The sequence below is a fragment of the Megascapheus bottae genome, chromosome 33, assembly GCF_031878675.1.
Source record: "Megascapheus bottae isolate mThoBot1 chromosome 33, mThoBot2.hap1, whole genome shotgun sequence".
Taxonomy (NCBI): domain Eukaryota; kingdom Metazoa; phylum Chordata; class Mammalia; order Rodentia; family Geomyidae; genus Megascapheus; species Megascapheus bottae.
In genome coordinates this window covers 6,311,588-6,323,079 of record NC_143541.1, presented here as the reverse complement: position 1 = coordinate 6,323,079, position 11,492 = coordinate 6,311,588, and the positions used below count along the sequence as shown (strand labels likewise).

The following is an 11,492-nucleotide window of genomic DNA, read 5'->3' as shown; positions in this document are numbered from 1 at the left end:
AGCTCTCTAGGGTCTTAAAGACGGCAGACCAAGGAACCCTTGGCCTCCATTATCACATGAACCAATCCTTTATCAATGATCTCTTCCTCTATCTCTAAATCTGGCAGGTTCTGTTTCCCTGGAGACCACTGGCCAATTCAGGCCTCTGTGCAGAGTAGCTGGCCCTCATGCCCAGCCGTGCTCCCACGTGCTCTCTCCAAGGCGTCACGAGGACACAGTATTGAGGCACTGGGGGCCTATTGGAGGATGCAGTTGAGTCCCATGGGAGAGCCCAGGTGGACTTTTTCAGGGCACCTTGTCCCTCCAGGCCCCTCCCAGTCCCGCAGGTGACATATGACAATCTGATGCACATGTTATCCTCTCACCTCCTTGCCCAACTCCCTTGCCCTGTTGGGAGAGACTGGGGAGTGCTCGTCTGCACCAGCAGGTGACCCCCAAGGGGCTATAAATGCAGCGCAGGACTGGGAGAACTCTGGGGCCTATCTAACCACCTGGTTCCATCCTGGCTCTGTCTCAGAAAACCTCCCACCTGGAGGTGCAGCTCAGCTCCAAACCCAGCAAACCCAGATCCGAGCCCTCCTCCATCGCCCCCCAGGAATTCCTGCACGCCTGACTCGTTTCATGGGTCCAATAGCTCCGTGTGTAAATTTAGTCTCCTCACACGGGCAATGAGATCACAAGCACCTCTTCGATTTGCTGTGGAGCTGGTGAGGTAAGAATCCAGAACACAGTCATTTCTCAATAAACGGCTCCTTGCCCCGACCCTGCTAAACGCCTGGCCTTCGTACGCGCTGCCTTATGGCGTCTCCAGTGTGGTTTTGGCTCGGGAACTTGTGTGGATGCTTTGAGAGTAGTGTGTGCGTGCGTGTGCATGTGTGTGTATGTGTGTGTGTGCGTGTGTGGTGTACATGTGCACACCCCTTTGCAGAGCTGGGGAAGGCTGGGCGCAGGAAGGCAGGACGGGCCACCTCCTGCACTGACCTGCATCCGCACTGCTTTGGAGACATCCCCTCCTGACTCAGGGAAATGGGATGGTGACCGGCTTTCCTGTCCTAGCCCAAATCCAGTCACCGAGCCTGCTGGATATTCAGCTGAATGCACGGAAGCACCCATGTTCCAAAAGTTGCAACTCTCAGCAGAATATTTCATTTCTAGTGTCTGGTCCCCTCCACCACCTCACAAGAAAACTACTTGGGACAGGTAAGCCTTATCTTGTCCAGTGTTCCCCGATTCTCTACTTGAGTGCACTGTCTAATAGAGCTAGGTTGCAGAGCCTGGGGTGGCCATCCAGGGCCGCCAGTACACACACCACAGGCTGCTGGTCTAGTAGGCAAATTCGTTCCTCATGCTACCAGTTCTGTCAGCTCCAAAATCTGCAGATTAGATTTCCTGGGAAAGATGGGACACCCACATTTCTGTGTTAGCCTGTTCTCTTGCTGCAGGCACCTGTGTACCACACAAGGCAGTTGTGACCAGACAGACAGGAGAAGAAATTGTGAGCTCATTTTACTGCACTGTGGTTGGACAGGGCCAAACACACTTGAGGATATGAATGGGACATTTGCAAACCTCACATACAAATTTAGAGGTGTGTGTGTGTGTGTGTGTGTGTGTGTGTGTGTGTGTGTGTGTGTGTGTCGTAAGCAAGGTCACAGATACTCTGTAAGCTAAGGCACTATTGATTCAGGTTAAGGATAGTCAGGGTAAATCCAAAGCTTTACTATATTGCCACTTTCAGAATCACCCTGAATCAGATAATGGGAGCTGTGAAAACTAAGGCTGGCAGAGCAGATTCTGAACCCTTTACCTGGGCTGACAGCCTCCCCACCCATCTCTTCCCACTGTACCTATGGTCCACCTATGGGGACAAGGTGTCTGAACCTCACAGAAGCCACCTTTGCCTCTGTAACACGGGAAACAGGAAGGCTTAATGATGAAAGAATACAGGCCAGAGGGGTCTAGCTTCTTTCTGGTCCTGTTGGTGAATTGGCTGTGTGTCTGTGGGAAAATTTGACTTCTCTGATCTGTGAGATGGGAGAAGTAACATGCAAATATAGCCATAAATAAAAGCAATGAATGCTGCTCTGCTGGGTACAACCAGGCCAGAGTTTGCTCATTTCTTTACTTTTTAAAAATGGGTAAGCAGACAATCTTGTGCCCATTTGGATCGCCAATAAAAGTGTTCATAGTGCAAAACAGTACAGTCTTTTTCCATTTTTTAATAATATTGTAAATATCTCAGAAAGGATGTATTGTGTCTAATGAATATCAAAAAAATCATCACAAGGACGTGTTTCCCCTCCCCTCACTGCCCGCCCCCAGATCCCCCTAAAGTTACCCAAATTCTAGTAGGAAATTAAAAAACAAAAAGCCAAAACAAACCTCAGAACCACAGCCTCCCTCCTTCTCCCCCGTGAGTAGTGTTAAAGTGTCAAGGGTTAAGGGCCACATGTACAACACAGCGTCCTTTAAAGACCTCAGGGGCCTGTCCGTCCCTCTGTCCAGGAGGGAGTCGGTGGTGAGGACCGTAGCAGCAGCGGGCAGGCCCCTAGGGTGGGAGGACAGGCGATGGGGACCAATTGCCAGGCAGCATATCTCAGGGAGACACTGGCCTTCCCTACCTGAAATCGCCTGGGCAGACCTGGGCTGGTGGTGCCCTGGGGAGCCAGCACAGGCTTCGGGTAGGGAGGCCGGCAGGCTGTGCGCTTGGGATGGATGGGACACACAAGAATGTGACGGGACACTGTAGCCTTAGCTTGGAGCAGGCTTACATTTCTGTCACACAAAATGAGAACCTGCAAGAGCAGGAACTTGAGTAGGCCTGTCCCAGCCTAGCAGCTAAGGAGCCCAAATGGAGACTGGATGGAAAAATCCAATGAGGAGGGAAGGGAGCTTGGCCAGAGAGATCTGAGGCCAGCCCGGAAGTACAGTTCAGATGCCCCAGGGACAACAAGTCCACCCTGGGGAAGAGCTGAGGGGGTACCCAGCTGTAGAAGTCGAGGCTTCCAGGATCCTGATGACAGAGACAGAGAGTTGGCTCCATGCAGGGTCAGGCAGGATGGGAGGGAGGAAGCAGGGGCCCCAAGAACAAGAGGCGGCTGGTGGGGGGGGGGGCAGAGGGAAGAGACCTTAGACTGAAACCAGGCCCAGGCCTTGTCTCTGTGCAGAACTTCCTGAGCTGCAAGGAGACAGCTGCAAGGAGAAGAGATGGCCACCTTTGGTCAGCCCCCATGGCCACTCCAGCCTCCACCCAGGAAGGACGGATGGTGTCCAGGAGGGCCAGATGGAAGGAGACCTTGCCACAAGAACCAGGGCTAACTGACCAGGCAACAGAAGGGAGGGCAAACTAGAGTTTGGGGGAAAGCACATATTGGCACCAGCCAGGTAACTGCATGGCAGACTGGCTTTTAAATAAGCAGCTGGGGGTGGGGTCCAGTGGTGGAGGGAGGCTGAGAGGAGGAGCCAAGGTCATGAGCATAACCAGGGCCAAACAGCTGAGAACCCCAGAGAGATCAGCCATTCCGGCCCCTCCATCTAGTCAGGAGGCAGGGGAAACTGAGTCCGGCGAGGAAAGGGCAGGGCTGTGCTCACTGAGTGGCGGGGGGTGAAGCAGGCCTGTAGCCCCGGAGGCCAAAGGCAGGTGGGAATTTTTCTTTACTGCCTGGGACCTTACTATAGGGAAAAGATAGTGTTCAGGAGAGAAACTGCCCCTGGCGGCCCCGCATGGAGAAGCATGTGTGTGGCTGGCTAGGGACATAAAGCAGCCCATTAAAATCAGACAGAGGAGGACAGACACGGGTCCCCCACCTGCCCCCAGCCCAAGTGTAAAAGTTGTACACTATGATACAGGAGCCCCTAGAAAGCATGGGTTAAAACCACACCAGGCTGGTCCATCGCACAGAATCTTCTCGCTGTAAAAGTTGTCCACAGTCACTGTGGGGTGGGGAGGAAGGCTTCAAACCAGAGTGTACAGTGGCTGGCTGGAAATTAACTTGTTAATACATCCTGTGCAAAGGAGAAGCCCCTACCATTAGGTGAGATTTCAGTTCTTCATTTACACACGTAGGGGGAGTAGAGGGGGAGAGGGAGAGGGAGGAGCATCCAGGCAGCAGGCTGCAGCTCAGAAATGCGTCTCCTTCTCTGTGATGGTGGAGATGGTGCCGTCGCCCTTGACCTTGGCTTCACAGTCATTAACCATCACCGTCCGTGGGCCTGCCCCAAGCTTGCCCCGCATCTTCAGATCTGCGCTGGGGCTTGTCAGCTTCCGGAATTTCTGATGGTTGAGAAGAGATGCTGAGTGCATGGGCTGGGGAGGCGGGGAGGGGGGAGAGAAGGAGGGAGGGGGAAGGAGGAGGGGGTGCTCTGTGCAGCCTGGGGTGCAGCTTGGATCTCCTCCAGTGCCGTGGAGCCTCAGCCCACTAAGCTGCCCTGCTGGCCCTCATCTTGGGGCCCTGCCTGGACCTCCCTCAGCCCCACCACGCCACCCGGAGCCCTCACCTCGGGCAGCGTGCCTTCTGTCTTCCACAGCTTGATGCAGATCCAGAGCGGGATGCACAGCATGGAAGACAGGGCCATGAGCCAGCCGATGCCGTAGCCCCAGGTGGGGTAGGTGTACAGGTTGTTATACTTGAGGGGCCTGTACTTGACCAGGAAGAAGATGAAGATGCCCTGTGCCAAGAAGGGGGAGGGAAGCTCAGGGCACCCCCGCCGGGCTACAGGACTCACCCAGCCCCTGCCCCAGAGGACTTGGTACTTTTTCCCTAGCTACCTCCTGGGCTGGCTTTGTTCAGTGACCTTCAGCGGCCCATGAAGATGCGTTCTGAATCTTGTTCAGTGCCAACAAGAACATCAAGCGCTGAGGTTGCTTTTCTGTCCTTCCCCTTTCTCTCTCTCTCCCTCCCTCTGTCCCTCCCTTTGGTGCCAGAATGACCTCAGGGCCTGGAGCTTACAAGGCAGGCGCTGTACCACTTGAGCTACACCTCCAGCCCCTTTAGGCACGGGTTATATTTCAGGCTGGTCTTGCTTCATGCCTTGGCTTTGGACTTCCTATGTGTGCGACTCTGCATCACTGAGGACGACTAGAATGAACACCAAGCCCAGCCACCACGCTTTTCTATGGCTGGGACATACGACACTCATACATGCACCCCTGCTCTCAGCCACTTATTGAGCTGCAGCGCGCGTCTCCGCTGGGCGGGGGGCTGTGACGCAGGGGAGTGGGCGGGCAGGGGTGGGCGGTGGTTGTGATGGACTCACCGCACAGATTCCGGGGGTCACCACCTTCCAGCACCACTTGATGAGTGACAGCGGCCGGTAGCCGATCATGTCCTCGATGTTGTCATAGAATCGATTGCTTCCTGGGCCGAGGAGGGAAACACAAGCAGGAGACTCAGCGGGGGAAGAGTGCACTCCTTCCCAGTCCCAGAGAGGACAGCAGGATCTTCTCGGTACCCCAGCTTGGCACAGCCGACCCCAGAGCTGTGGTCTGGGTCAGAGGGTTCTGGTAGGTCCATGAGGAAGGGCTTGCTCGCTAGGGTGGAGCGAGGGGGCTCTAGGAGGCCGTGAGCGAGCTGGTAGCAGTGGAAAGGGGTCCAGAAGTCCCCAAGGAGAGGAGGGAGGGGCCTCAGGCCCGAGCCCCACCCCCACCCCCAGATCCCAGGTCCCAGCCCCCACTCACCATACACCCAGCCGATGCACACGCACTCGAAGATGGCCACAAAGAGCAGGCACATCCCGCTGGCCGCGTACGAGTCAAAGAGCTGGAAGATGTACATGCCGCCCTGCCCGGGAGGACAGACGGAGGGACAACTGCTTTGTGGCTACCACGGGCCAGGTGTGGGCTCTGCATAGCCACACCTGGGTCCCTGTGCCCCTGGGCCTCAGGGGGGCTGGAGGACAGTGGCACTGGTGTCCCTGTCACATTCCTGTCCCAGGCCCGCCCCGAGGGAGAGAAACAACAGGGACACCAGGGAAGCAGCACCTCTCCTGCACAGATGGCTGTGGGCCTCCTGCTTCTGGCTCTACTCCCTGTCCTCCGCACACCTTTCTGCCTTTCTTCCTTTCTGCCACGCCACTCTCTAGTCTGAAATCTCTACGGCTCCCTTCAGCCTGGCAGTCATCTCGTCGTCTTCCTCCTTTCCTGTTCACCCCTGCTCACCAGCTACCTTCAGTGGATGGAGGGCAGGTGAACCCCACACGGAGACATCTCCAAAAGGCCCTCCCTGGCAGCCTTGTTTTTTTCTTTGTGTCTCCAGAATGCAATTTCTAGACTGTTAAAAAAAAAAAAAAAGCAAAAACAAAAACTCAAGTAGCCTTGGCAGCTGTGCTGGGAGCTCTGAGCTCCCCCTAGGCAGAGCAGGCAGATAGTAGGTGCACACTTAACCTGTAGGAGGCAGAGATGGCCTTCTGTGTCTAACATCAGATTGAACGTATTTGCACACAAAACACATCATCTACAACAGCACCTCTGCAACATAATCTTGAGTCTTTGTCCAAGGATTTCCCACAGACAGCAGGGCGGTGACTGGGTCTATTGTGTTCCCATTGAACCGGGCACTGTGCATCATCAAGTACGCTATGCTGTGAGAGGGCTGGAGCATCTGCTGCCTTGGTTGCAGGGTGTCCTGACTGGCCTGTACCACAACTATATGTAGAGATGTGTGGGCTGAGGTGACTGAGCTCTGTGGAGGACCTGGTAGGTGTGAGCTCGGTTGACTGGAAAGGCATCTAGGAGCATGGCAGGTGCCAGGGGCAGGGAGGTGGGGGTGGAAGGCCCAGCTGCAGACACAAGAAGAGCCTACTGGAATCTTCATGACACCCCAGTGGGAGCCATCTGAAAGCCGATGGTGGGTTAGGGATCAAAACGAAGGCTCCAGAGAGCCTACCATGGGGCCTTACTTAGAATGACCCCCCCCCCTTGGTTCCCATCTTCTATCCCACTTGGGCAGCACAGCCTGAGACCATGGAATAATGCAGAACATAGATGAGGAAAGTGGGTGTGTCCCACACATCTTATCCACGGCTGGTGGGATAGCCCTGAGACCTGAGCTGCCCAAATCCACATTTTCACGGCAACGCTTTCCCTAAGTGCTGATGGCGTCTTCACATTCTGAAAACCCACAGCGGGAGAGACGCCGTGGGCCTGGGACTGGGGCTGGGATAGCTGCCATGCGTCCAGGGTCTCAGTTGGTATCTTTGTCACTGGTTTCGTTGCTGGGCACCAGTGGCTGAGAGCTGTAATCCTAGCTACTCGGGAGGCTGAGATCTCAGGGTTGCAGTCTAAAGCCAACCTGGAACAGGAAAGGCTGTGAGCCCTTCCTTCCTAAGTAACCACCAAAAAAAAGCCAGAAGTGGAGCTGTGGCTCAAGTGGTAGAGAACTAGCTTTGATCACAAAAACTCATGGATAGTGCCTAGGCCCTGAATTCAAGCCTCAAGATCAGTATTAAACAAATAAATAAAAACTCAAGCTGGGCACAGCTCTGAGATTCTGGGTGAAAATCAAGAGGATGGTAGTTCAGAGCCAGCCCGGGCAGTGAGATCCCATCTCAGCCAACACAAACCTGCGCATCTGTCATCCTAGCTATTTGGAAGGCTGATATAGGAAGTGTGGGGTCCCGCTGGACCCCGGAAGAACCTGTCTGAAAAACAACACAAGAAAGGGTGAGGATGCATCTCAGGGGTACAGCACCTGTCCAGGAAGTCCCAGGCTCTGACCTAAAACCTCCGGGCTATAAAATAAAAATACACACAGCGCTCATTCCATGAACCCTGCACATTACAAATGGAACAATGAAGCCTTCACGTAGCACTTCTCCAGCTCATGGTGTTCGGTCAACACGGGGCACGGTAGGATGGACCATCTCCTAGGACTGTGCCCGGCGACCTTGTAGTGGCTGGCACGCATGTGTGGTGTTTGCACGACAAACACGCCTAGCGTGAGCCTCAGAGCGCATCCTGCCGTTAAGGGATGAAGACCATCCGGGCTCTGCTCCAACTGCTTCCTCCGTCCTAATCCCCTTTGATCCGGCCCCGTGATTCAAGGCAGGCCCTGGACTATCCAGCCAGCAGTTACCACCAAGGCGGAGGCTGAGGTGTGTGGCCTGCAGCCTTGGCCTGGGTCGTGGGTCCTGCTCCCTGGAAGCTCGGCTGACACCACTCTATGACCACCAGCACATGTGGCTTTGGGAATTGAAGATCAAAGCTGCTGGGCACTGGTGGCTCATGCCTGTAATCCCATCTAGTCAGGGGACTGAGATCCTGAGGGTCTTGGTTCAAAGCCATCCTGGAAGGGAAAGTCGGAGAGACTCCTATCTCTAATGAACCACGGTAAAATAGTAAGTGGAGCTGTGACTCCAGTGCTTGAATGCCTGCAAGAGAACGAGGCCCTGAGTTCATACCTCAGTCCTGGCATACAAAGTACAGTTTAGCTTCGTGTGCATGAGATGACACATGCCACCTTTGAAAGGAACCTGGGTGAGGATGGGGTGGCGTGGCTGCAGGGGAGAGGCACCTGGTTTTAAGACAGCCCCAATTTTGGGGTGATGAAGAACCCCTCCTCACCTGCAGGGATGGGGGAGGCGGACACGCAGAGGACAGGGGTTAAATAACCATCCTCAATGCCACAATAGGGCCTGCGACACTCCTAAGTTCCCCTGGGACAACGGTGCCCCATGTCCCCCTCCCCAGGGAGCCCCCAGAAGCTTCCTGTGGCCCAGCGTGGGCAGAGGTTGGATCCTGTGCTCAAGGCCTCAGGGTGTGTGCACCCACCCTCACTGGAGGAGCGAGCTGTGCGGTAGAGAACGGCCTGGACCCACCCAGGGTGGCATGGCCAGGCAGTGTCCGAGCCCGGGGTTGACATCAGAGCCTCTTGAGCGCTGGCCCGCTCACTCACCTCCGTCAGCATCACCAGGCCCAGGAAGTAGGAGACTATGGAGAGTGCCAGGATGAGCAGCTCCCGCCGGTAGCCCCTCCGGAACACCTTGGGGTACATGTCCACCACGGCGGTCACCAGGCTTTCCACGCACACAAACTGGCAGGGGGACACAGGCGGCGGCCTCGGCTGAGTGAGCCCCACTGGGCAGGGCCAGCCCTGTCTCCTCCCCACTCAGGGAGCTGACCCCCAGGACAAGGCTGCTCAGTGTGGAGCCCCAGGCTCTGCTCCTTCTCCCCAAGTGCCTGCCTTGTATTCTGGGGTCACTGAGGCTTAGCTGCAGTCTGGGTGGCGTCCTGTCACCCGCCAGCAGCTTGGAGCTGGGCGGGTGGCAGACGCTGGTCAGATGGAGGGCAGCAGAGGGGCAGCCATGTCCAGCTGTCATCCAGGGATGAGCAGGGGCAGAGCCGGGCCACGATGCGGGTCATCAGTTCCAGAGGCTGGACCTCAAGCTGGCGCTGTGCAGCTCAGCATGGCGGGAGGAGAGCGGGGCTGCCTGAAGCCCAGTTGGGAGGCTCCCCTCCCTGACCCCCCAGGAATTGCTTCTCTTCCCCCCAGAGGGGGACATCGGCCCTTCATGTGCACATGAGCTGCATAGGCAAAGGGGGGCAGTGACCACCTAGGGTCACACGGCTGGAGAGATGCACGGACCCGGGGTCCTCTCCAGCCCTGTCTGACTCAATGCCCAGGCTGCCTGCTGCCCACAGCAAGGGCTGGCCTCATCCTCCAGAATGGCGAGGAGAGGATGATACTGTAGTGTGGGGGAGAGTGTCCTTGCTCTCTCCCTTAAAATGAGGATAACCAAAAGGATCCCCAGTCCACACGATGGTGGAGACAGTATGCTGGCCGGGGCTGGGAAAGCCTGGCCAGCGGCCATGCTTCCTGTGCCAGACTGCCCAGCCCGTCTCCTGTCCCGCACCACAACCACTACAGGCCCTGCTCCCTCCAGGGCTTCAGCCCAACAAGGAGGGGAAGATTATCAGCAAAAACACCTGGTACGCTGTGGGCTCAGCTTAGCAGTTTCCGGGGAATGGCTCAAAGAAAGAAATCCCCTGTGGCAGGTGACAGGGACAGACACATCGTGATGGGTCCTGGGTGCAGTGCGTGGCTGGGAACAGCAGCTCTCCCCGACTGAGCCCCGTGAGTCTTAACTCTTAGCTGAGGGCGCTTGGGGGACAGTCCCTGAGCCTGGGCCATCTCTGCCTGCAGACACCCCCACCCCGGCCCACTGCAGAGCCAGCCGCCAAGGTACCCATCGTATAGCCAGCCATGCCCTGGGCTGTGGGGGGAGCCAGCTGGCCCCAGTCCACAGGCAGAGAGCAGGATCTGTGCCTGCTGAGCTAACAGAGGCCACGGACACCGTGCTGGAAGGCCACGAAGGAGCACGGGCAGAGGATGCAGCGCCAACCCGGTCAACCCAGAGCTGAGGACACAGGCCCAGCAGGCCGCAGAGGAAGCCCCGGGCACCAAGGCAGGAGGTGGGGCACTGAGGAGGAGCCAGGGGCCACCTGGGGTGTATCACAGGTGGAGGGAGGGAGGAAGGGGGCTCTCCCTGGCCTGTGTGCCTGGCTGGTGGACTGTGCACGGTGGAGGTGGACATGCTTAGCCAAGAAACTGGCAGAATGGAAGTATTTAGACATGGGAAATGTTCTAGATGAGGAAGTCTCTGGAAAGAGATGGAAGGCCCTGAGCAGATGTTTGGAGGCAGGCAGGGTGGACACTGTGAGGAGGTTCCGCCGACCAGACCAGAGGTGGCATCAGGCCCATGAACGGGGTCTCCCTACTCCCGCATTGCTCTTCCCCCACCCCTGCCCCGCCCATCACCTCACCTGACTGTCCAGGCCCAGGAAGATGAGCATCATGAAGAACAGGGTGGCCCATAGCGGGGACAGAGGCATCATGGTGACAGCCTTGGGGTAAGCGATAAAGGCCAGGCCGGGGCCTGGGGAGGAGAGAGCGCTCACTACAATCCAGCATTCACAGTGCACGACCTGGGCCAGGCGCTGTGGCGAGGTCTCAGCTCACTCAGCCAGGATCCTGGCCTACTTCTCAGATCAGCAGGGTGAGGCATGGAGGTGAATGGGGCCAGGTAGGTCAGGGGTCACACCAGGTGGGCCTGACCCTTGGACCTTCCTATCTGTTTAAAACAGATCTCAGGACTTCCCTGAAGGCTCCGACTCCACCTCCAGAGGAAGGCACCAGAGGATGCAGTGTAGGACCCGGAATGAGGGATCCAGGCTCCCCGAATTTCCCAGGCCCACATTCACGTATTTGGTTTCTCCAAACATGGGGCCTGGGTACCAGTCTCTGTAGCAGAGTGGTAAAGAGCACAGACTTGGCAACCTCATGGTCTGGGTTCAAATCCTGCTTATATTCTGTGGCCTATAACTCTGTTTCCTTGGCTAATGAGTGGTGAAAAAGGTTGCTTTGGGAATTCAGTGCGTCTTCTTTTTTAACTTTTTGCTTTAAGAGCAGCTTTACTGCTCTTCAAGTTGCTTATGCCACTAGCTACTCAGAAATCTGAAGTTCAAGATTTGAAGCCAGACTGGGCAGGGAAGTCCA

At 56.3% G+C, this 11,492-nt stretch overlaps 1 protein-coding gene across 1 annotated transcript in view; it reads right to left on the bottom strand.

Moving 5' to 3' along the window:
* Nucleotides 1-3,196: 3,196 nt before the first annotated feature.
* The window catches only part of Slc6a11 (solute carrier family 6 member 11), a 70,444-nt gene continuing 62,148 nt past the window's right edge, over nucleotides 3,197-11,492 (bottom strand). The window contains exons 9-14 of the mRNA XM_090324018.1: nucleotides 10,760-10,872; nucleotides 8,892-9,029; nucleotides 5,678-5,780; nucleotides 5,257-5,357; nucleotides 4,498-4,668; nucleotides 3,197-4,273 (exon numbers count right to left, since the gene is read on the bottom strand). Coding sequence (XP_090180144.1) covers nucleotides 4,121-4,273; nucleotides 4,498-4,668; nucleotides 5,257-5,357; nucleotides 5,678-5,780; nucleotides 8,892-9,029; nucleotides 10,760-10,872 — 779 coding nt within the window. The 3' untranslated portion in view covers nucleotides 3,197-4,120. The remainder of the gene's footprint in view (nucleotides 4,274-4,497; nucleotides 4,669-5,256; nucleotides 5,358-5,677; nucleotides 5,781-8,891; nucleotides 9,030-10,759; nucleotides 10,873-11,492) is intronic.